This window comes from Agelaius phoeniceus, chromosome 2 (genome assembly GCF_051311805.1).
Source record: "Agelaius phoeniceus isolate bAgePho1 chromosome 2, bAgePho1.hap1, whole genome shotgun sequence".
In the NCBI taxonomy this organism is placed as follows: Eukaryota; Metazoa; Chordata; class Aves; order Passeriformes; family Icteridae; genus Agelaius; species Agelaius phoeniceus.
Window position 1 is genome coordinate 90,113,622 of NC_135266.1, and position 23,946 is coordinate 90,137,567.

At 52.8% G+C, this 23,946-nt stretch overlaps 2 protein-coding genes across 2 annotated transcripts; one reads left to right on the forward strand and one right to left on the reverse strand.

Annotated features, from left to right (window-relative positions):
• Window positions 1-6,786: 6,786 nt before the first annotated feature.
• PTMS (parathymosin) lies at window positions 6,787-9,988 on the reverse strand. Its single transcript, XM_054654677.2, has 5 exons — window positions 9,357-9,988; window positions 8,490-8,561; window positions 7,704-7,785; window positions 7,501-7,565; window positions 6,787-6,839 (listed from the first exon to the last, which is right to left on the reverse strand). The coding sequence occupies exons 1-5, from the start codon at window positions 9,402-9,404 to the stop codon at window positions 6,789-6,791; spliced, it is 318 nt and encodes a 105-aa protein (XP_054510652.1). The 5' UTR covers window positions 9,405-9,988; the 3' UTR covers window positions 6,787-6,788.
• Window positions 9,989-17,260: 7,272 nt separating this feature from the next.
• MLF2 (myeloid leukemia factor 2) lies at window positions 17,261-23,909 on the forward strand. Its single transcript, XM_054654328.2, has 9 exons — window positions 17,261-17,419; window positions 17,580-17,653; window positions 19,367-19,493; window positions 19,962-19,997; window positions 21,414-21,467; window positions 21,855-21,980; window positions 22,316-22,475; window positions 22,558-22,798; window positions 23,321-23,909. The coding sequence occupies exons 2-8, from the start codon at window positions 17,604-17,606 to the stop codon at window positions 22,734-22,736; spliced, it is 732 nt and encodes a 243-aa protein (XP_054510303.1). The 5' UTR covers window positions 17,261-17,419; window positions 17,580-17,603; the 3' UTR covers window positions 22,737-22,798; window positions 23,321-23,909.
• Window positions 23,910-23,946: the final 37 nt, after the last annotated feature.

Below are 23,946 nucleotides of genomic sequence, written 5' to 3' on the forward strand. Positions count from 1 at the left end.
CTCTCAGCTCTCCAGCTTCACCGCTGCTGAGTGAGCAGAGCCATTCCAGCTCCAGCCCGCCCCGTGCCGGCATTTCGGGTTCAGGGACACGGGGACGAAGCCTGCTCCGGTCGCGCACTCAGGGACACGCCGGGCTGGGTGCCACCAGGGGGCCCTTGGCAGGAGGGAAAGCTGCGCTGCAAGGGCTCCAGCCGTGCCTCTCCTGGGATAAATCTGTCCCAGAGGAGCAAGAAAAGCAACATGAGGTGAGCCCTCCACGCTGAGAGGTCTGAGCCGTGTTTGGGTGTGCTGCTTGCTCTCCCAGGGTGCTGCTCTGCTTCAGCACACACAGAGGGTTTGGGAAAAGAGATTGGGGCTCAGCCTTTGTGCCCCGAGTTCAGGCAGAAGGACTTGGTCCTGCTGGAGGTCACCCCGGAGCCCTCAGGGATAAGAACATGTGCAGCACTAAGTGTTGTGCCGTGCAGCAGCTGGGACACCACAGGTGTCACCTCTCTGTCCCAACCCCATGGCTCCCCGTCCTCCTTCCTGTCTGCAGCCTGGGATCCCATCTGTGGGCTTTTCACACTTGGAAGGAAAAGCATAAACAGCCCTGGGGGATACTGGGAACACCCAGAGGGATCCTGCCACAGATTTGAGATTTGATCTGGAGTCAGGATTTGATCTGCAAGCCCTTTAAAGCATAGAGATACTGAGGCAGAAGAGGATCCTCTCCCAGCGAGGAACTAGAGTCCGCATGGCACACCATTAGCAATGCCACAGCAGAATGCTTATTTCCACAGCTATGGAAAGGGATTCACAGACCCTGAAGCAGTCTGTATTTTCTTTAGTTATGAGCAAAACCTCCTGACTCATTTGAATTACAAGGCTGGCTTTTCCAAACATCCCCACTGAATCTTCTGTGAAATTTACCTTGTGAAGAAACATCAAATTCCCAGCTCAAATCTGGATCCATATTTACCATGCTGCTGTCCTGGAAGCTCAGGAGGTTTGTTGGAGCCATATTCAACAGCTTCAGCTCTTTTCAAAACTGGATCTGACACAGGAAAATATTTATAAGTACCAAGAAACTTCTCAAAAGAAAACAGCAACCTGGTATAAGTTTTCTGGTGTGCTGATGGACAAGCCTACCTGAGGTCATGCTGGGCCTGTGCTGGGAAGTGCTGTCCAGCAAAGACCTTTTTGTGCTGCCCAAGGATGCTTCAGGCAAGGGGCTTTGAAAGTTTGCATTACAAATTGTGCAGCCTAGTAAATGCATCCTAAAATGCTGCATGAACTGTTGTAAGACCAGGGAAAGTCTAAGCCATGACCCTACCTCAGCTGCCAGCGAGGTATTGGCAGACGCAGGTAATCACAGGGCTCTGGAAACCAGCTAGTTTTGCTTAATCTTGCACCTTTTACTGGTTGCAGGATCTTCTGTCGTGGATGCAGGGAGCCCTGGTAACATTTTGTACTTAGGGACAAGATCCTTCACTGCAGGACATGTAGCAAACACCCTGCTGACATGACCCCACTGCGTGGCTGAAGGGACTGAACTGAGAATAAAGCACCTTGTACCCAGACAGGACACTGGAGAGGCTGACCTGGATGCTTTGAGATGCAGAGTTTAAGATACTTGGTAGAGAATGGGAGCAATAAATGTAATTTCAAAAAGCACCAGAGGTGTATAGAATGTGCAGCTCCTCCAGCCCCCTGGTGACAAGCAGCATCAGTCAGATGTCACCCACAGCACACACAGGAGTTGTGTGCTCTTCTGAGGCAGGAAAGCACCTTCTGTGTCTGATAGGATATATCTCCCTCAAAAGCAAAGCTGTGCTTGGTGGCACCACGCTGGCTGGGCCCATGTTGTGTGGCTGAGATCCTTGAACACTTAGAAACCTTAGGTCTCTCCTCACCCCTGTGACTGTCCAGGCTTTGCTAAAACCATAAAAGCTCACCAGGAAATAGTACTGGGTTTGCATGGCAAGGTTTTAGTCATGGAGGGGCTCCATGGGGTGGTTTCTGTGAGAAATTGCGTGTGATGAACTGGCTGCAAATCCCTGCACTGCTGGAGGGGAGGAGATGGAGAAAACTGGGAGTGAAACTGAGCCCAGGAAGAAAGGAGGGGTGAGAGGAAGATGTTTTAAGATTTGGCTTTATTTTCTCATCATCTTGTTCTGATCTGATTATTAATGAATTAAATTAAATTTTCCCCAAGTCAGGCCTGGTTTGCCTGTGACAGTAATTGGTGAATGATCTCTCCCTATCCTTATCTTGACCCATGGACCTTCCTTGATGTGAGCCTTTACTGTATCTTCTATCCCCCATCCTGTTGAGGAGGGGAGCATTAGAGCAGCTTTGGTGGACTTCTGGGGTCCAGCTGGGGTCATCTCAGCACAGAAGGACACCCCAAATTCACCCACTGATGAGACATCTGCAATCTGTCCTGAGCCTGAGCCCACACATGCAAACACAGACTCCTTCCCTGAGACAGCAGACTGGAGCAGCCACGAGCATGGCTGTCTTTGACTCTGTGTCTGAAATAAGGGAGAGAGGTGGGAGGGAAAAGTACACGGGCTTCCCAAGGATCTGGGAAGGCGAGCGCTTCCAGCTTCCCATATGGCATTTGGGACCTGGCAGAGCAATGTGTCCCCTAACCAGAGGGACTAAAGAACCCCTGATCCCAGGGGGAGAGGAGGAATGATTGGTCTTCACTGGTTTTTTAAAGCTAGTGCAACAAGGTGATTGTGGACTTTCCTGAAGCAAGAAGGGTTTTCCTCCCCGGCCAGCAGTGCTGGAGGGCTCACTTTTTCCACGTCTGAAGGAGGGTTCACGACTCTGCCCGTGTGATGGTTTTGATTATTCCACTCTTGTATCATCTGTTGAGATAAAACTGGTGTGAAAGACAAAGAAGCTGGGCAGAGAGGATCATTTGCCTAAGGGGAAATGAGAAGGTGATAGCTATAAGATACAAAGAGCATTTATTTCTGGGCTCAGCACTTCAAAATATCTTCAGACTCAGCTCACATTTTCAATGGCAGGCCTCTATTTCTTCATGTATCACAGAAATTGGTAGGTGGAAAGGGACATCTCAAGATCCCCAACTCTCTTGGTCACATCAGAGCTGATTCCAGAGCTACAGCTGGTTTTATTCACCCAACAAGGCAGCATTGTTGGTCACCTGCAGCAGCCAGAGCTGTCCCCATAGGTTTGGCACCCCTTTCACAACCACAGCAGCCCTCAGGAGGTTTGCTCATCACTCTGGTGGGCCCAGGTCCCACCTGTCCAGTGACCCCTGCCGAGGAACAAGGGATTCACTCACTCATCCAAGCTAGGACAGGGACCCAGCTAAGACCTCCTCACAGGGGGCTCTACCTGCTCTCTGCACTGGTGCCAGCGTTTGCTTTTCCAGACCACACCAAAGGGCCATCAGAAGCAGAAATTGTCAGTCTAGAGGGAAGTTAGCAGAGCCTGCAAGAGCACGACAGCGACACCTCCACAATTCCCTCAAAGCAAGCAGACCTGGAGGAGGAGGAGGAGGAGGAAGAAGGAAATCTCCGGCGCTGCTTGGCTGGCAGGAGCAGATCTGCTGTGAGCTCGCAGCAGGTTCCATGGGAAGCAAGGAGGGGACAGCTGAGGGAGTTCTGCCCCCAGCTGATGAGGTTAACAGATGGCCACAGGAATTAAATGAAATGAGCGGAGAATTAGCACAGGGACGAGGAAGGCGAATAAGGCCCCGAAAAGGCTTCATAATTTCTGAGGAATCACTGGTGAACACAGGCTTTGTTCTTACCCTGCTGACACCAGCACCACACGACTGATCTCATTGTGGAAGAAGAATCAGGCTGAAAGATGGACAAACCTGCAGGCTCGGACACAAACCAAGCACACAGGCAGGCTGGAAATGAGGCACAGTGCAAAGCCCTGCATCCTCAACTCTTACTGGAAACCTGTGCCACTGTTTGCTGGGCTCACTCTGTCAGCCAAAATACTACTGGATTCAGCATGGATCTTTGCAGATCTACAGGAAAGGAACAAACTGTGTGATTTTCCACTGTGTTATCTGTAGCCCTCACCTCAAGTCAGAGATGATGCCCTGCAGGTCACCAACATGAAAAAAACCCAAAGCAGATATTTTTCTGTTTCTGTATCTCTAGCTGTATCTTCTAACTATCCACAGACAATGACAAAGGTGTTCAATAAAAATGAGTTAGGCGGAAGAAATAGTAGAAACTGGGGAGCCAAGGGGCCCATAGAGACATGGAGAAGCTGTCTGGCAGCCCTTTGTCACTTCCCTCTGTCCTGCAATATTTCCCTCAGAGGAAAGGAAGGGTGGCTGCTCACATTGCTAGTGCTGGCCTAACAATAAGCTGCTGCCCCACTTCCTTCTGGATGACTGCCTGGATAGAGCCAGTGGTACTGCTGTTGCATCCATATAGGAAGCAGAGATGGAATTATGCTTCCATAACTTCTCATTAGCAAGCACATTTTTCACTACCCCCAGCCAGGCGCTGCACGGGTGGTGGGGAGGAAGTATGAAAACTCTAATCTGCCTGTGCAGAGATGCTATCACCCACTGATAATTCGGCTTCAGCACTGAGCAGTAAAAGCTGGCTACCAAGCAGAAAGTTTGGGGAAGTCCTGAGGACTTGCCCAAATCTGGAGCAGAGACTAGAATCTGTAATTTTTTTTTAAATGGAAGGACGCTGGGCATACCAAATGGCACCAGCGCGGCTCCGAGGTACGCAGGGGCTGGAGCAGCCCATGGATACCAGGCGGTGCGGGTCCCTCCTGGGCTGGAGCAGCCCACGGATCCCGGCGGGAGCAGGGAGGGGCGGTGCGGGTCTCTCCCGGGCTGGAGCAGCCCAAGGATCCCGGCGGGAGCAGGCAGGGGCGGTGCGGGTCACTCCGGGGCTGGAGCAGCCCATGGATCCCATGGATCCCGGCGGGAGCAGGCAGGGGCGGTGCGGGTCTCTCCCGGGCTGGAGCAGCCCATGGATCCCGGCGGGAGCAGGCAGGGGCGGTGCGGGTCTCTCCCGGGCTGGAGCAGCCCATGGATCCCGGCGGGAGCAGGCAGGGGCGGTGCGGGTCACTCCCGGGCTGGAGCTGCTCTCGGACCGCCGTTCCCGGGGCAGGGAGCCCCCGCTGGCCGCGGCTCCAGGGCCGGCAGCTCCACCGGGAGCGGGCTGCGGGATGCAGGGTGACCCCCCGGGCAGCGGAGCTTGGCAGCAGCTCTGTCCCTCTGCCCAGCCCCGCACCGGGAGAGAATGCCGCGGATGCTCTGCCCCTCTGGAGACGAGCGAGTGTTGTCGCTCCCAGAGGCGACCCGCCGCCGCAGCCGGAGCAGCACAAAGCCGCTGACGCCGACACAAAAGTTGGGATTATTTACAGCTCCCGGTGGCTCCTTGCGCGGCTGCCAAAGCGCGGGTTCAAAGAGAAGAAACACGAACGGCAGCTTTAAAGGTCTGCTCAGATAAAAAGACAAACGCTTGACAGCTCTCCCCAAGGCAGGCGGTGGGACAAAAGCGAAGCTGCCGCCTCTCGGAGCGCTCCCGGCCGCTGCGGCTGGAGCCGGGTGAGTCACGCCTGGAGGCCGCCAGGGCAGGGGCCACGGGCAGCAGGGCCGGCCTGCAGCCAGCAGCCACAGCCTGCTTCCCTTCCCAAACCCCTTCTGCCCAGCAGCACTTTCAAGAGACTCAGGACAGCCCCGGAGCCTCGTCCTGCGTTTGTGCCGTGCCCTCGCTGTGGCCCCAACAAGGGGCCCCTAAACACCCAACACACGCCCCTTGATCACCCTCCGGCTCCCCTCTCCACCCACTGCCGGGCTGGCCACCCCCTCTGCCCACAACTCCCACCGAGCCCTGCAGGATGTGAACGCACAGCCATGCACACCAGCAGTTTGAAACATTTTTAAACGCTTTTATTTACAGTGCTTGTTGAAAACAATATATATATTTATATCTATCATCCTCGTGATGTCTGTGCCATAGAAAACGCTGTGGCTATACTGCCTTTAATTTACAAAAAATGGTCACAAGAAAAATCTGAAGGGAAAAAATGGAAATCAAAGTTTGGTCCCCAATTGTGTCTCTCTTGATTTGTTTTAAAAAAGCCTCCAAATTAAAAAAATACACAGCTCAGATGAAATTCATATATAAAAGCAACCCTTATCTTCCGAAAAATTCACGAGGGCCAGCTTGCTGTCATGTAAACTTGGAAAAAAAAAAGAAAAGCTTAAAATAAATCCTGTCTCCATGTGTTGCTTAATACAACCATTATTTGCTTGTAATATTCTTTGTCTCTCAGGGTTCAGCGGGAAAGCTGCAGGATGAGAAGAGGCCTGGGGCTGGGGAATGCACCATGAGATCTGTGCCTGCACCTCCTGGCTCAGGGAGGAGCTCTGGCAGCAGGGCCGGGGGGGCGGGAGCTCTCAAGAACCTCACACCAGTGACAAAAACAGGAGGGCAGGTGACAAGGGGACAGGTGACAAGGGGATGGGAGGGGCTTTGCCACGTGAAGCGCCTGGCGAGGTTGTGTGCCCAGGAAACTATGAGATTCTTGAGGGAAGAGGAGCACTGGGAAGCAGGGTGCAGTGAAGGGATGCAGGGACAGGGATCATTCAGCTGGGGAATGATACCATGGACAGGCCAGGTCTTTGGGTGAGAAGGGAACTGCTGTCTTCCCCGTCTGAGAGCATTTCTAATCTTTCCTCATCTGAGATTGTGTGAAGCCAGAGGCTAACGGGCAGTGCAAGCACAGGCTGGAATGGAGGAAGAGAGATGGACGGAACAGGGGAGATGGGAGGGGAGGATTCAAGCTGAAGAGCCGTTTTCTGTCTTCTGTCTCTTTGGATCCACTTCATCCTGCATCAGCCACAGAGAGGAAAAAGAAGGAGTTACCATCAAACAGTCAGCACCCCAAGGTACATAATTTCTCCACAGAATTGTTAACTGCTGCTCTCTTTCCTCCATATGGAAATCTCTGTTAGGCCCACCCCAAATCCACTCCCCTCTAAAGCACCCTGGAGTGCCTGACACAGCTGTTCTGTTGGTCGTGGTTAAGATGTGGACAGTTCCATCCAGAGGGACACCATGCCCATGCTGTTACTTCCAGGAGGTGTAAGAAACCGAGGCTCACACCACTCCAGACAGACCTCAGGGTCTGCCCTTAATGTGGAAGATCAGACCCTTCAGTCACCACACCCTTACAAGTCCACCTCCCGGCCTGAAGCCCTGAAGACACAGGTAGTTCAGAGGTCAATGCCAAGCGCAACCTCAGCACCTCGACTCTCTCACTTTCTCAGCACCACAACTGCTGGTGCAAGGACCTGGATCCTACAAGGAGCATCCACCAATGATTTACAATCCCCTCACCACATCAGATTTGTTTACCCATCTGCTCCTGAAGCAGTGAGACCCAAAGCCTATCTGAGATTCTCAGCAGCAGCATCCACATGGATTTGCTCAACAAACAGCAAGTAGCCCCATTCCCTCTCCCCTCCATTATTCTCACACTACTGCTCACCTCCTCCTCCTCTGCAGATCGTTTCTCTGCGTGGCCATCCTGCTCCTGCCCATTCTCATCTGCTTCTAAGCACAAGCAAGAAAGGAAAATCAGGGTTAAACTGAAGCAGCATTTAATCTCACAGTCAAGAGGGATCAGAGAGAGAATTTCCCTCCACAATCCTCTATTCCTCTGCAGCCTCCTATTCCTTCAACTTTCCCTACCTTCATCCTCATCACCACCTTCTTCTTCATCCACATCATCAGGATTCTCTTCATCATCCTCGTCAGCTCCGTTCTCCTCATCCTGAATGAAACAAACTGGTCAGAGCAGAAACTGGTGCCAGGATGACATTTCCACGTGCTCTTTGCTACAAGCACAACAAGTTCCAGAGCTCCAGCCACTCCAGGTATGCATTTGAGTGCATTGTTGCCCTGACACCGTTATTCCCACCACCCTTGCTGTACACTCCTCCCAACCAGCCTTCCTTCACAAAGCCAATCCTTCCAGTCCATCCCCAACAACACGAAGCTCCTTGTCTTACATCCCGATGAGCTGCTGCCATCCCTCCCAACAACCACAGCATCCCTCTGATTACAGGCTAATGACTTAGCCGAGGCTCATGGTACATCTGCTTCCAGATCCCTCCCAACCTCCATCAATCTGTGCCTTTCCTCACTGCTCCTCCCCTCACCTTCTCCAACACATGCTCCTTGCGCACCTCAGGATACCCCAGTGGGCGCAGGACCACATCTCCCGTGCCACATTCTCCCACTTGTGCTCCATTCCCTTCTTTGACCTTTTTTCTCCCCCATGGGCCGTGCTGACTACACCATGTCCTTCAAGGCCCATTCTCCACAATTATCCAAGAGCTCACTCTACCTCTTATGCTGGATCTCTCTTTGCCTGCTCTCTTTCTTCATCTCCCATATTCCCTTCCTATTCGCTACCCACAGCGAGCACAAAAACCTCCCCGACGTCACCAAATCCGTCCCTCAGAAGAGCCTCACCTCTACTATCTCCTTCTTCTTTTCTTTGTGGACTGCTTTCTCTTCGAGTTTTTCCTTCTTTTCTTTCCTTTCCTAGATATGAAACGAGGTGCGGGGGGGAAGGGGGGAGGGAAAACCAACAACATTCCGGCGGTCAGCGGCAATAAAAGAATAAAGGACGAGGATGCCTAGACAAAGAAGGCTCGGAGGAGAGGCGGCATAGCGGGAGAGGAGAAGACATATTAGGCGTTAAATCCGCCCGCCTGACAAAGGAAAACAGCACAGCGAACGCGCGTCACAGCTACTTTTAGCCCGCACACGCGTGTGGAAACCAGAAGTGGCACGGAAGAGTTTTAACGATTTATTACCAAAAAAAAAAAAAAAAAAAGGCAACCTTGCCCGTAGGATCGAGGCGTTTCCGGACCTCTCTCTCTCCATCTCTCCATTCCACCCCTCCCTCCTCCTTCCCCCGCCACCCGAGGGCCCGCGCTTTGCTTTGTGTCCACACAACTTTCCCCCTGCTCCGCCGTGACACCGCTTCCCGCCGGCCCCCCCCTTCCCTCCCGCCGACCCCGCTCCGATCGCAGCCGAGCGGAGCCGAACCCAGCGCGCGCTCGCGCCGCCCGGCCAATGGGGGGCGGGGGCGGGGCGGGGGGCGCGAGGGCCCTCGGGGCCCCCCCCCGCCCCGCCCCCGCCCCCCATTGGCCGGGCGGCGCGCGCGAAGGGGCCGCGCGCGCCCCCCGCCGCCAGGGCACCTCACGGAGCCCTCGCGCCCCCCCTCCCCCGCCCCCCCCCGCCGAGCCCGCTCCCTCCCCTCCCCTCCCGCCGGGAGCGCCGCCGGTTGCGAGGGTGGGAAGAGGGGAGCGGGAGGGGAGGGAGGTGTCTCACCTTAGCGCTCAGCTCCGCCGGTGCCTCCTCAACGCGTTTTTCCGACATCCTGGCCCCCTGGTTGCGAAGGGAAGAGGCCGGTGGGAACTGTGCGAGGGAGGGAGGGCGAGAGCGAGAAGGGGTCAGCGACAAAGTCCCAGCGGTCCGCAGACGGCGGCAGGATCCCGCCCCGGGGGCCAAAGTACCAGGGTCTCCCGCGGTGGGGGGATCCGCCGGGGCAGGGGATTTATACAGCGCCGGTGACGAGGGAAGGAGGGACCTGGGGAGGGAGGAGAGAGGGACGGGAGGCGGAGGAGGGAGGGGAGAGGGACGGGCCGCTAGAACAATGTGCGCTCAGCTGCGGCCGCCCGGCAGCGGGGGCGCACCGCGGGTCCCCGCAAGGCGCCGCACGGCCCCGTCGAGGCCAGCCGAAAGCCCCGCTCCGCTCCGCGGTGCTGCGGCTCCGACGGGAAGTGTCCGGGGAGGGGAAGGGAGCCGAGCCCTCTGCCCGCAGCACGCCCGGGGAGCCGCCCGTACAGGCTGGCTGGCTCTCCAGGAGAAATCCGGGGGAGGCGAGAAGCGGCGCTGCGGGGCCGTGTGGGAGGGCAGCGCTGGCGACACGCGGCCTCCTGCCTGGAATTTTCCACTCCAGCTGCCCGCCCTTCCTCCGCTGGAAGCGCTCCCGGCGGCGGGGCTCCTCCCGCCCCTCCCCTTCTCCCCCCCGCCTGCCCGCCCAGCGCCGGGCGCTTTTCCCGCGCTCTGAGCGTGGCGGAGGGAGTGGGCGGGGCCTCGGGCAGGGGTAGGTGGTGCTTCGCGGAGGGAGTGGGCGGGGCAGCCGGCGGCGGCGGGGGGGCGGATTAGCGATCGCATCCCCCGGTCCCCATATAAGGAGGGGCTGGGGCCGGGACGCCTGATTGGGCCATTCAAATGAGCTGTCTGCCTGGCAACAGGTTTCCTATTGGCTAGGGCGGCGGGCAGTGGGGCGGGGGTGCGGGGCCCTTTGGCGCAGTGCGAGGCGGGAGGGGCCGCTGGCACGTGGGGCAGCGGAAGGCGCGCGAGGGCGCGGGAATTGTCCCGGTGGGCTCGGCTCCGCCGCGCCCGGCACCGACTTCCCGCTCCCGGGCACCGGCCGGGCAGCGCACGGCGGACTACACTGACCCCTGTCGCCCGCCTCGGGCCCGGAGTCCGGCAGACGTTCTGCCGGGGCCTCTCTCCGGGCTGGGAAGGATCATCTCCCGACTCCGGGTCTCTCTTTAGCCAAAGGTCCTTCCTGGGGAACCGCAGGTGGTGACTTGAAACTGCAGGGATTTGTTGCTAATGAAACAGATGTTCCTGTAGCCGCTCTTCAGGCCTTTGGTTATCAGCTTGAGCAGACTGGGATGACTAAATTCCCTTCACCTTTCCCAGAGGGTTTATATTGTCCCGCTCTTCGTCACAGGCTCATACAAAAGAAAAAAGAAAATAAATCTGCACAAATTTGCAGGCCTACCTACATACAGAACTGAGCGTGTACAGATGTACGTGTGAAAAATGCCAATCACTTGTTTTTAAAAGTTTAATAGTAATAAAATGGTTATAAAAATAGCAATACAATTAGAGTAATAATAATTTGGACAATTTGAATTAGGACAATATGAGACAATAGAGACAAAGAGTTACGGACGTCCGGGTACTCCGGGTACCTTTTTCTGGGCAGCACGACACACGTTAACAGAGGATTAACCCTTAAAAACAATAGCCTGTTGCATATTCATACACCTCATACATGATGCATAAATTCCATTCAAATACGGGATTCTGTCTGGTCATGGTCAACTTCTTCCTCTGAATCCTAACAGTGCCTTCGAGGCAGGAAGAAGTTCGTTTCTTCTGATAAGAGGGCAATAAATTCTTTTTCTCTGAAAGATTTAGGTGTCCTGTGGCTGCTATCTCAGTGTAAGTCCTTTCTTTACAAAAAAAAGTATCTTACATAGCATAGTTTCTATTTTAACATTTTTAATAGCCTAAAACTATATTTAACACACTACTTAAGAGAATTAATACAGCATTACTTTCTAACACAACACATATAATATTCATTTTAATATTTGCGAAAAGCCAATCATTAAATATGCACTTTTCACATACACATGTACGCAGTCATTCTCACAGGTGCAAGGCAAGGTTATTAACGCATCTGGTTGGAAAATGTATTGAGGTGCACAAGCCCTTCTTGTCCTCCAGATACAAACTCAGCCTCTGTGCAAAGTCAGGATTTAGAGCTGATGCTCTTGAGTTTAATCAAATGTGTCTCAGTTAGAGCATTTAACAGCAAAAGCCATTGGTATTCCTGGAACACAGCACACTGAGTACATATCTCCTGAAGGAAAGTATGAAAGAGATTGGATAAATTGTGATCTGTGTGACAGGGAGGTAGAAGGTCCCCACCTTGCCATCTCGTCTCCTCCACAGCTACAGCTGCTTCTCTCATGATCTGACTAATTGACGTTCTTCCCGGCTACACACAGCGCAGAGTGCCTGCCCCAAAAACAGTCCTGTAACTCTAGACACACACACATCTAGACTAGTACCAAAATAAACCAAATTATGAAAATGCATGAACTAATTTTTTTCCCCCTACTGTTTCACAAAACCCATCTGGCCAATTTCTCAGGTCTAGCTGCTATCAGCATTCCAGCCCTGGTTTGGCTCAAGTACCCCTCTTTCATCCTTCTCTTTTGCATGAAGAAAATCTTAATTTCTAGATATACACCTAAAAATAGGACCCTAAATAATCCATATAGTGGCCAGATGTTGTTCCTCTCCGCTTCTGTTTGTCACAAGGTGTGTGGTTCATTGCTCTGCTGTTTTCCTCACCGATCCAGGATTTTTTTTCCAGGATCCTTTTCCTTTACACACTCAACCACTGAACACACAAAATTGCATTGACACATATCCCTTGGCAAAGACATCTTCACATTAATGCACAAACAGGCCTTGACACAACATCCTAGAGGGGAGAAAGCAAAGGATTATGTTCAGAGATGTTCCCGTGCCCAAAGCTCCGTGTTGACACAGACTGCGCACCCACGGATGCAAACAGACAAACACCTGTTTGTGCAAGGGGAGCTTGTTTCCAGCAACCTGTGGGATGGAGCTGTGGGGTCAGCACTGCAAGCTGGCATGGCAGCAGCGAGCTCTCCTTTCCTGCCCAGCACCTGCAGTCTGCAACCTCACATTGTCCCTTCCATGCTCCCCACCCCATCCCCTTTGCAATTTTTCCCTCACCCGCTGCTTCTTGGTATTTGTCTCCTACCTGTGTTCTTGGCAGCACTCTTCCCATGGCCCTCTCCCTGGCTTCTCTTTGTGACATCCTGTATCTTATGTACAAAATTCATCTCACATCCCCTCCTTTGTTTTTCTCATGTCCCATTTTGCCCTGCATGGTTGTATCAACTATGCTTTTCCCCTTAAATCCAACGTGAAATTCTTCTTTGTGAAATTCTTGCCTGTTTCTGCATTCTGACTCTTCCTGCCCTTTGGATCCCGGTGGTGAGATTCCCTGGGCTTCTAGTGTGCAGCTGCTTCCCTCAAGCCCTGAGGGTATCCACTGACTGTCTCACCTAGCTCTTCCCTGTGGCTCCTGCTCCTCCACCTGATCTGTGCCACTCTGCATTTCGCCTGCCAGATCGATCTGCAGCTTTCCTCTGCTCCTCTCTCCCATCTGTGCTCTCCCCTTTGTTGCAAAGGCAAGTACACTCATTGTGCGCTCTGCAGATGCCAGTCCCTGCTCAGTGTGTTCTCTAGTCTTTGTCTGCAGTTGCTTTGCCAGCTCAGCAGAATATATTCCATCCTTTTCGGGGACTGAGATCCTTAGACAAAATGAGGGAGGTGCAGAAGTTACATGACAGATCATTGTGTGGAACAGACACTGTCCGTGTCTGCCTGCAGCGCAGACAACAATGGGAATGTCATTTTCTCCGTCCACTGTCACAATTTCAGTGCTGTACCCTGTTTGTGCTTGGTGTTTATGTGGGTGTGCGCGTGTGTTTAGGTGCAGTACATACCTGTTTGGGTACGGAGGGGATATTTTCCCTCTGTTACATTCTCTTACTGCTGTGAGTGTGGAAAGCATGGTACTTTTCTACTGAGGCGTGCACTGAGCTCGCCAGCGTGTGCCATCATACGTGAGCACGTGGCTGAGATGTGTTTGGGCTTTCATGCGTGGTATCTATTCTTCTGCTCCCAGCAAATGCGGGGTGAATGCACCTAGAAGCAATTATTTATGCATTTTGGTCTATTACCTTGCTAGTCATGTCACTGTGTTCTGATGGGGGCAGACAGGATGGTGACTTTTGTGTTTATTTTGAAGGCTGAACTACCTAACTGCGAGCCATTTTCTGAGCAAAAGCAAAACACAATAACTGGGTATTTTAAGAATTATATTTACTGAGCTAACTCCTAAGTGGTTCCAAACCACTTCCAAACTGTTTGCTGAATAACAAAAGAGCAGGAGGATGTGAATTTGCATTAAATTTTCTTAGATTTACATAAATACAAAATATCTGTCCTTTCACTCACAGCAAAAGTAGCAAAATCTCAGTGTGCAGAGGGAATGTGTTTGAATGCATTTATGTATTTAACCCACGCTGTTCATCTTGCTGTACTGTGTCCATTAAAAATCCCGGTAGATAATCCGCTTTGTTCTTCTTTCACGATGCCCTATACCGAATTTAAGAGGAAATACCCAAGAATTCGACCACGGGCCAACTTTTCATTGGGAAATGGCTTCCTGAGAGGCAGCATATTTAAATAAGCCCTGCAGGAGGGCTGGGAAACAGGGTAGGTAGGTAACAAGGAGAAGAAGCAAAAGGAGGAGAAGGGAATGACGAGGGGTGACACAGCCTGTCAGAAGACTAGAAAGAGGAGGGATGTTTTCAATCGTGATTTTTTGTGAGCCTCTCTTTGCTAACGCAGCACAGATGGAGGTCGTGGTTCTCGCTCACAGTGTGACAGACACACTCTTAACACGAGCAAAATATTCTGAAAGTAATCGCAAGCTGCAGCCACCACAAGCTGGCTGCAGCCTCCCAAATACGAATTTTCACATTTGAGGATCAAATCAGAGCTGTCCTTCACTCAGGGTGCCCTTCATTGAGGTCAGAGTTGCTTGTTGGGTGAGGATTACGTAAGAGGCACAGACGAAGGGAGCCAATGAGGAGGTGGCTGTGGGCAGCTCTGGCTTCTGCTAACGAGGATTTCTTTGTCTTGAGGCGGCCACGGGGCCCCCGCAGCTGTTTCTGCCTTCCCGGCCCAAATGCTGGGTCCGTGCCGGCAGCAGGTACAAGGCTCGGTGTCCCACCCTGCCTTTATTTGCCTTCCCCACTCGGGATGACGCTCGGTTCGCTTTCCGGGCCGGCCGTGCCGCCGGGGGGGCCGCGGGCGAGGCGGGGCGGGGGCAGCGGCGGCGTTCATCGCTTCCCGCTCTGCCCTTCGCTCGCCTCCTGCCCTTCCCCCGCCCCCAGCACAACCTGGGCAGCTCCAAGGGGAAGAAGAGAGAGAAAGGAAGCGGAGAGACATAATGGTTTTGATTCACGGTGAAAAGAGGAGCGGCCTGACTGGAGAGTGCGAGAGGAGCAAGATGGGAGCCTTGCTTCTCTTTCACATCCCAATGGCCATCCCCTTGGAGCACATCGGGCATAACGCGGTGAGTGCTGGGCAGAAACCTTTCCTAGGAACACTGCAGCCGCAGATCCTGCATTCCTCAGACCTTGTCCACATTCCACGAAAAGGTTGCCGTTCTAATTCCTCCTTCCAGGGTTTCGCGCAGCGTTTGCCACCAGCGTGACTCTCTGCAAGCAAGGCTCCCTCGAGGTTTGCTGAACTGGCAATGGCCCCGGAAATGCAGCCTTTGGTAAGGTGTCCATCAGGGGTAAGGAGTGCCTGTAAGGCTGCAGAAATACCCAGGGAGAGGCACAGCCTCAGCCCCCAGTCTCACAAACCCAGCCCTTGGGTTGCACTTGCAGAGGAGCAGCATTAGGGACAGAAAAGGGATCTGCAGAGCAGTGTTTGTTCCAGACTCTTTTCTGTTCCTTTCCCCTCTATGTTTGAAGGCAGCAATGCCTGACTTATAATTTGGAAAAACTGAGAGAGCCCTACCATCTCTGGGACATTGCAGGAGTGGGAGGATCACTGGTATCCAGGGGACAGCAATTTATTTTATCCCAGATCTGGGGAAAAGAAGAAAGAAAGAAAAAAAAGAAAACTGAAAGAGATGTTTACATTCTGCCCTAGAAGATCTTTACCTCCCTTTGCATCCTGACACTGGAGGTCAACTCCACACTCCAATCAAACACCAAGAGCACCTCAGAGCAAAAAGGAAAACACACCAGACAGGAAAGGCTTTCCAGACTGGAGGTCTCTGAAGGATGGTTCAGGTTTGCAGAAGCAGCATCAGAGAGGTTGAGGCAGTGCCAACAAGGGCTTTGTGTGAACTTCAGCACTCACGGATGAGCTCTGAGCTGGTGACAGGAGCTGTTTCAGCAGCTCACTTGTGAACAACCTCCCTCCAAGAGGTTTGGCCCTGCTTAACCCGTGCCCTGCCCATAGGACTTGTGTCCACCTCATGATCCTGCACCATTGTGCTGCCGACAGTTCCCCTATTGTGGATGTTTTGGTTTCAGCCTCTGCAGAATGCAATTACTGTGCACAGAAGGGACTTCTGAAGAGCCTTCTGCATGCACAAAGGCAGGGGCCCTCCCGTGAGAGGTTTCTTTCTCAATACCAAGCAGTTCTGAGACCTGCTGGAGCAAGAAGTATTGCCAAGTCCTCTATGCATTCTACACGTGAACCATGCTACTGGGTCATTTTCCTCTGTCAGACTCCAAAATCCAAGGACATGGCTCCTGCCACAACTCAGAAGCTCAATTTCTCAACCACTTCTTGCAACCTGCTATTTCCAGTCCTCTGGCACGGGTCCAGCCTGGCTCCTGCACACGGTGGGCCGGATGCAAGAGTCAACAGTAAGCAGCACTGAGGAAGCGTGCCCTGGGCTGGAGCTGGGATGAGTCACTACTCCCTTCCCTGTAATCCAGTGGGGCTGAAGGCAGCCAGCATTCCCCAGACATGGTGACAGAGGTGCCATCCCCCAGCTTTCTGGGGATTCCCCACCACTGTTGTGGGTGCACACAAATACCTACTCTTTGCCTGTGATTCCCAGTGGCTGTCCAGGATCAGTGAAGACCCACAGCTGGCTCACAAAGTATCCTGCCTGCTTCCACCAGCAGAGCACTGCGTGCACTCGCTGTCCATGTGCTCAGCGCGGCCCAGCAGCTCTGTGGGTGCCTCCTACATGCCCATGCCGTGCAGGAAGCCTGGATGATAAGTGCTGCCTCTGCAGCAGCTGGGCAACGCTGTGGACTCTGGCCGGGAACCAGCTGGCCACAAGCCACAGGGGTTACTACAGAATCACAGAATATTCTGAGTTGGAAGGGACCCATCAGGATCCTGGAGTCCAGCTCCTGGCCCTGCACAGGACCATTACCAAGGGTCACACCATGTGCCTGAGTGTGCTGTCCAAACACATCTTGAACTCTGTCAGGCTTGGTGCTGTGGCTACTTTCCTGGGGAGCCCGTTCCAGTGCCCAGCTACTCCCTGGGTGAAAACCTTTGCCTGATATCCAGCCTAGACCTCCCCTTACACAGCTTCAGGCCATTCCCACGGGTCCTGTCACTGGTCCGCCGAGAGAAGGGATCAGTGCCTGCCCCCGCGCTGCCCCTGCTGGGGAAGCTGTGCGAGCGATGGGGCCTGCCCGGTACCTCTGTTACCATCCATTGCCGTTCCCATTCCCGTTCCCATTCCTATTCCCATTCCCGGGCTGCCCGGCAGGAGCTGCGGCCTGGGGGCGCTGCCCGCGGGGGCCGCCAGGGGACGCTGTGCCGGCGGCCCCGCCCCGCCCGCGCCCTCCCCCGGGGCGGGCGCGCATGCGCGGCGCAGGCGGGGCGGGGGCAGCGCGGTCCGGGGCGCGATGGGCGCGGAGGCGTGAGCGGCCCGGGGGCTCGGGCTGCGCCGAACCGGGACCGCCGACACCGGCAGGCACGGCGAGGTACGGGCGGGCCGGGAGCGGGGGCGGGGGCGGGGGGGGAGCGCTGCCATCACCTGCCCGGGCTAGCGGGGCGGGGCGGGGCGGGGCGGGGGCCGGCTCCGGCGCTCCGCCCCTGCCCGCCCTCAGGCCGGCTGCGCTCACCGCCCTGTCCCCTCCGCAGAGGCCGCCCCCGAGCGAGGGAAGCATGTTCCGGCTGATGAGGGATGGCGAGCCGGAGGACCCCATGTTTGCCATGTGAGTCGGGGCGGGCATCCTGCGGGGGGAGCGGGAGGGAGGGCTGCGGCACGGATGGTCCCCGGGGAGGCGTGCGCTGCTCCCGCGTCCCACCGGGCGGGCAGAGGCCGGGCGGGCCCCGGGAGCGCCGCGGCGGCGCGGCTGGCTGGGCACAAACACGCACATCCTCCGGAGGGACAGCGCCGCGAGGAACAGGGGTCGCGTCCGTCTCGTTCCTGCGATATTGGAGCGTGGTCTTGGAGCGAAGCGCAATAAAGTAGGCCAAAAGGCATCGCAGCTGTCTGAGAGGAAGAGAGGGCTGGAATAATAACTAATCTTTTTCTTTGCGCAAGGATTTTTTTTTCATTATGCAAAGTAGGGTTGCAGTTGAGATAGATAAAATCTGCTGCTCTGTCCAGTGTTTGTTGCTGTTCTGCACAGGAAGTCATTAATGGAGCTGGAGAAGGCTGCTGAAACAGTTGTCAAGTTGTGAGGAACAAAGTAAAGAGAAAACAACGAGTAGTTTTGAAACACGAGTATTGAAATCTAACAAAGGTCCCAAGAACTCTTCCTGGGATTCCTTTCACTGAATGTTTTTGTTTCCATCCTCAGTACAGAAATTGGATGCTATTGATAAATTTTGGCAGTGACACTAAGTTGGCAGCCCTTGCCAAAGTGGATAAGGAATAGAGTGTAGTACAGGAAGAATTTGATTATGTTAGACAAGACACTACTAGAAATTTGGTGAAATTTATGTATGTAGAAGAATAGTCAATTTTTTGCTTATGACATCAATAGTAAGCCAGAATTTTATGAGCTTTGAGGAGATTAGCAGGAGAGGAGACCTTGATGTCCCAGTTACTCACCGAATGACAGCGTGGTCTCATTAACATGGCAGGTATGAGTCTAGCTTTTATTATGGGAAGCATTTCCAGTAGAGACAGAAAAGTATTGGTTTTAAGTAGTGGGTCCTTCTGTCATCTCAGGAATAGCCTGTGCTATTAATGCTGAAGAGGGATAATTGCAGGCTCCAGGATGTGCAGGAAAAAAGCTATGGTATTTCCTAGAAGTTTCTTATTGTGGCCACCCCATTCTGTGACTCTTTATCCTTACCCTCCTTTTCTCCTCTTGCTTCACCAACCTGTGTGAGTGCGTGCAGCCCTCAAAGTGGAGGCTGCAAAAGAAAGGAAAACCAGTTTGGGATCCCAGTCATTGTCCCCTTTCTCCCTCAAATCTGGAAAAGCTGTATGTGGTCTCAAACCCCGGGGGGGCAGAGGGGTGTCAGGCCATGCAGTCCAGTGTTTGTGTCTGTGTACATGGAGGGGTGAGAGGATGATATGCAGGATCTCCTGCTCCCTGATCCATTAAGTGTAGCCAGGCAGGTCTTTGTGCACCTCCCTACAAAAGGTGTTAGAGCAGTGAGGTTCTGGAGTAGCCTTGGCCACACTCAGTTCCAGAGCAGTACTGAAGCAGGACACCAACCTGCTTCTGAGCAGACAGAAATTAGTACCTGAGAGGGCTTCTGTGCTATGAAACCTTCTCTCACAAGAAATGTGATGGGATCCAGAGATCCCTTCCAGCCCCAGTAATCACCATGGACAACACAGACCTCTCAGGATTCTGAATTTTCAGCTTGGGAAGGGACGCGCGGTTGTGTAAGAATAACACAGAGCTGGGAGGAGCGGATTAGATGGGGCTTTGTCCTGACCCTTGTTCTCTGCACCTCTCCCAAAGGGATCCTTTTGCCATGCACCGGCAGCACATGAACCGCATGCTGTCCGGGAGTTTCGGGTTCGGGCCGCTCCTTGGCATCACCGACGGCACCACCCCTGGCGCTCGCCAGGCTGGCCGCAGGATGCAGGTAACACAGGGGCTGAGTGCAGCCCAGAATCTCTCACACTCATCTCTGTTTCTGTCTCCCACCCTTCCTGGGCTGGGCACCCCCTCTCCTCCACACCGCTGGTTTTATCACTGCCTAAATCTCCTAGGCAGTGGTGTTCTGGTCCTCCTCTTTGTTCCACCTGTATTAAGGTGTTGAATGCAACTGTGTTCTAGGTTGGACGGGAGGAAGGGAATAAATATATGTTGTTTATCAAGGATGTGAATTCATACAATGGGGAGAAATTTAGGAGCATCACCTCGTGTCTGGTTCATTATGGGTGATATGGCTCGAACCCCCAGGAATCCGTAGGGTGCTTTTTTTGAGCTGTTTGTAGAGCCTGAGTGTTCCCAGTTCTGTTTCTGAGAAGGATTACTGTGTTCTGATGGGGATCTAGTGTTTGGCTGCTGCAAAGTCATTCTCTGTTCTGTTTTTCTGTTCTCCTGGCAGGCAGGAGCTGTTTCACCCTTTGGGATGCTCGGCATGGTAAGTTTTCTGTTTTTCTGGGTCAGATTAGAGGCTTTCCAAGTAGTGGCTCCATACTGAGATTCATCAGCGCTGTGTGCAACCAGTGCTAAAATGTAGCCATCTGTGAGCATGACCAGCTATCCTAGCAGGTAGGGAGGATGGGAATGTCTGAGGAGACCAGGATGAGCTTTAGATTTATAGTAAATGGAATAGGGAAGAAGGTATTGAACTGAAACTGGAAGCATCTGGTTTCTCCTGGATCTCTCATTGAGTTGTTTTATTACTTCAGGCCTTTACCTTGTTTCCCCTCTAATGTTTTAATCCTGTCTGTGAGCTCTGTGTGTATGGGGAGGTTGTATTTGTACCTTGACCAGAGAAAAGTCATAAAGCTGTTATAGTACAATATTTCATGGGAATTGGGACAGTTAATATCTGGGAAGAGCAGGTAGTCCCTTAATAACCTCATATGTCTGAAAAGAAGCTGCAGATCTGGAGGTAATGGAGGAGCTGTGAGGATGTGAGGAAAGGACTTGGCCATCAGTAGGCAGAGGGGATTATTGCACCTCCTTTGCCAGTGGAGGAGGCTGGAGAAGCCAGCAGAATTCTTCAGGTGAACAGGGCTGGAATGAGAATGGCTGTGTGTACGTGAGAGCACCGCGCTCGGAGCGTGCTGATCTCCATCTTCCTCCAAAATAACACAGTGGAAATAGGTTATTCCAGATCCAGCAGCTTCAGAGCTGTCTTGCTCTGCACAATTGCCTCAATGAAAGAGACTCCAGTGTCCCGGAATTTTTGTAGCTCAGAGGAGGATTAATAAGACTACAAACACATAGACTTCAAAGCATAATAACATTGTGTGTGAGTACTGCTCTGCTGGAAACGAGAACAAGAGGCTACTCGAGGAAACAAAAAAAAAAGAAATCAGCAAGTTTGAGCTGACATTGTAATTTTGTTTACATATTGCACAATTAACCTGTGAGACCTGCTGGCCCAGGGTGTTACTGCAGCATTCAGGTTTACAGGATGGAAAAGGCAGGTGTTTGTAAGGCAAAGTAAGCAAATTTGTTGTTATGCTAGAAAGAAAACAATCAGTGGAAATTTTCTTATGATCACTGTTAGTGCACATGCTGAGATTTCTTCTCCTAACTTTGCTGAGTCCCCAAGCTCACAAACCCCAGTGCATTGGCAGTTGGATCCAAACTAAAAGAACAGCCTTTGCCAGAACATGGGCAATGCAACTTGAGAGAATGGAGAGAGCAACAACCCCAAATTCTGTTTTGGTTTTGTTTTCTGTGCTACTGAAAGAATGTGAAAAAAAAAAAAATCAAGGTTCTTCTTCTTAGGCAGCAGGTTCTTTTGCAGACAGTTTGTTGTTCTTTCCCCATGTCTCTTCCCAGACTGACTACTCTTGTGCTCTCTTTTCCTTTTTATCAGGCGGGTGGCTTTATAGATATGTTTGGGATGATGAACGACATGATTGGAAACATGGTAAGAACCCTCCATGACCCGTTCTGTATTGAGGGGAGTGCTGAGGATGCTTCTGCCATCCCATCTCTTATCTTACTGTGCTGCTTGGGATGGACTGAGCCACACCTGCCAAGGCTATAAGCTTTGCTTCATCACTGGGAGTCAGTGACAGAGCTTGTTCCCGAGTGCAGGGAGAGGAGAGGGGTGAGGAAGGAAGTGTGTGGGTGGACATGTTTAGCAAGAAATAAGTATTAATTTAACAGGAAGGTGTATTCTCCAGAAAAAGAGACCCATGGGGATTATGTTCATCCTATTGTAACTTCTTACTTCGTTGTAGAGCAGGAACTAAATGCCATCTCTTCTTCCCTCCCATCCCTTCTTTCCACCATTCCCCATTCCTTCTTGCAGGAGCATATGACAAATGGTGCTAACTGCCAGACATTTACCTCCTCAACTGTCATCTCTTATTCCAACCTGGGGGATGGACCCAAGGTCTATCAGGAGACCTCAGAGATGCGTTCAGCACCTGGCGGGGTAAGGAGGAGGCTGCTGGCTTTGCTCTGAGAGGGAGGCTTCGTTTGGTGGCTTTGTGGGTGGCCACCTACAGCACTTTGGCTCCTCAGTCAGCTGCAGTTCAAGGAGCACATTGTGCTCTTGTGACTCACTGAACCGTGCCAAGGGCCCCTGGGAGGAAATGGGAAGAGCTGGCAGTGGGGAATCCATTCTTCCCTCTTTGTAACGTTGTGTCTGACATCCTGGGAGGGGTGGCAGTGCAAATTGCCTGAAATACTGGAGGCAGGAATCAGGGTGCCTTAGGGGGCCAGGAAAAGGAATGAAAATGCTGATTCTACATGGGAACCTGCCCCCAGATCCGTGAGACAAGACGAACTGTAAGGGACTCGGACAGTGGCTTGGAGCAGATGTCCATCGGACACCACATCAGGGAGAGGGCCCACATCATGCAGCGCTCGCGGAACCATCGCACAGGTGACCAGGAGGAGAGGCAGGACTACATCAACATGGACGAAAGTGAGTAGTGCCCGTGTCCTCCTCCTCCTGCCAGCCAAGCCGGGTGCTGCCTCCCCCCCTGAGCCGGGTGTGTCCCTGGCAGGTGACGCGGCCGCGTTTGACGACGAGTGGCGGCGAGAGACGTCGCGGTTCCGGCCGCAGCGGGGCCTGGATTACCGGCGCCACGACGGCAGCGGAGGCCGGCGGGCTGAAGGGACTCGTCTGGCCATCCAGGGCCCCGAGGATTCTCCCTCCAGACAGTCCCGCCGGTACGACTGGTGAACTCGGAGCAGACCTGGTGGGGGGTGCGGCGTGGCCACCCCCAAACCTGCCTACGCGCTCTTGTAAGTCTTAACAAGTTCCCTCCTTGTCTTCTGCTGTGTGGTTGCCTCTTACAGCCATAGGGTTATTTTTTTTTTTCTTTGCCCTAATCTTTCATTATTTTGAAGTTTCAGTTGCAAAGGGATTTTCCCGCTTTGAGAGAGCAGGGGAAGGTGTGAATGTGGAGAAGATGGAAGCTGTTTAAGTTTAGCTTTGTCATGAACAAAAGACCTGTGGTGTCAGCCTTAACTGATGGCTGGAATAGTGTGATGTGATGTAGGATTGCAGTCTGTGGAGTGTTTATATTGTCATTGTATAGAACTTAGAGACCATTTGCTGTCCATCCAGTTTGAAATATAAGTAAGTGCAGGTGTCTGCTCTCCTGTGCTTTGAATAGGGCTCACTAGGATGTGAACTAGTGCTTGAAAAGGGACATTTTCCCCTTTTTTGATGTCTACACATCAGGTTTAAACATGTCTTTATCTGTCTTCTGCTTTCTAGGCACCACTTATTATGTTTATGTCTTCTATTCCCTTTCCTCCCAGGTACAGACAGTGAAACTCTGAAGCCCCTTCAAAGCACCACTTGGACCCTCCTCAAATTTAGTATTAACCTCCCTCCCACTTAAGAATTGAAACAAAGCAACTAATCTTCTGCATTGCTCTATTTCACCCCATTTGGGTGCTGCAGTGGGGCATGGGGAATCTCACTGATGTGCAAGGAACACATTAATTGCCCATTCCCTCTCTGCTGTCCCTTGGCTCTGTTCTTTCTGCCAGTAGTGCTGGGCATGAGGAGCTGCCACCTTGCCTCTTCCATCCTTTCCACTCTTTCTGTGCTGGGTTGGGCTGGTTCTGAAGTTTGTGTTTAGTCCCCTGTGAAAGGAATATGAGGGAATTCTGCTCGAACCTCCTGTCAGTCCCCTCACCAGGACAGAGGCTTCGATTCCCCTGCTGCTCCTTGGTGCATCTGTGGAGAAGCAGAAGGATGTGTGCATTGGAGAAGGGAGGAGCAGAACAAAAGCTGGATCAGCCTGTGGGCCCCCCGACCCCTCTTCAGTCAGCTCCCCCACTTTTTTAATTTGTGAAACTTGTAACTAGATGTTTACTGAATAAAGAAATAAACTGTAAAGAATTGGTGGATCAGTCTTTACCTTCAGCTGACCTAACTG

Excerpts from the sequence above, each read along its gene's own strand:
- PTMS (XM_054654677.2), bottom strand. The coding sequence starts at position 9,404 with ATGTCGGAAAAACGCGTTGAGGAGGCACCGGCGGAGCTGAGCGCTAAG. Across the intron at positions 7,786-8,489 it reads AGAAGAAGGAGATAGTAGAG|GATGAGGAGAACGGAGCTGA; the intron begins GTGAGGCTCTTC and ends TGTTTCATTCAG. Across the intron at positions 6,840-7,500 it reads GATCTGCAGAGGAGGAGGAG|GATGAAGTGGATCCAAAGAG; the intron begins GTGAGCAGTAGT and ends TGGCTGATGCAG.
- MLF2 (XM_054654328.2), top strand. The coding sequence starts at position 17,604 with ATGTTCCGGCTGATGAGGGATGGCGAGCCGGAGGACCCCATGTTTGCC. Across the intron at positions 21,468-21,854 it reads ACGACATGATTGGAAACATG|GAGCATATGACAAATGGTGC; the intron begins GTAAGAACCCTC and ends TCCTTCTTGCAG. Across the intron at positions 22,476-22,557 it reads CTACATCAACATGGACGAAA|GTGACGCGGCCGCGTTTGAC; the intron begins GTGAGTAGTGCC and ends TGTCCCTGGCAG.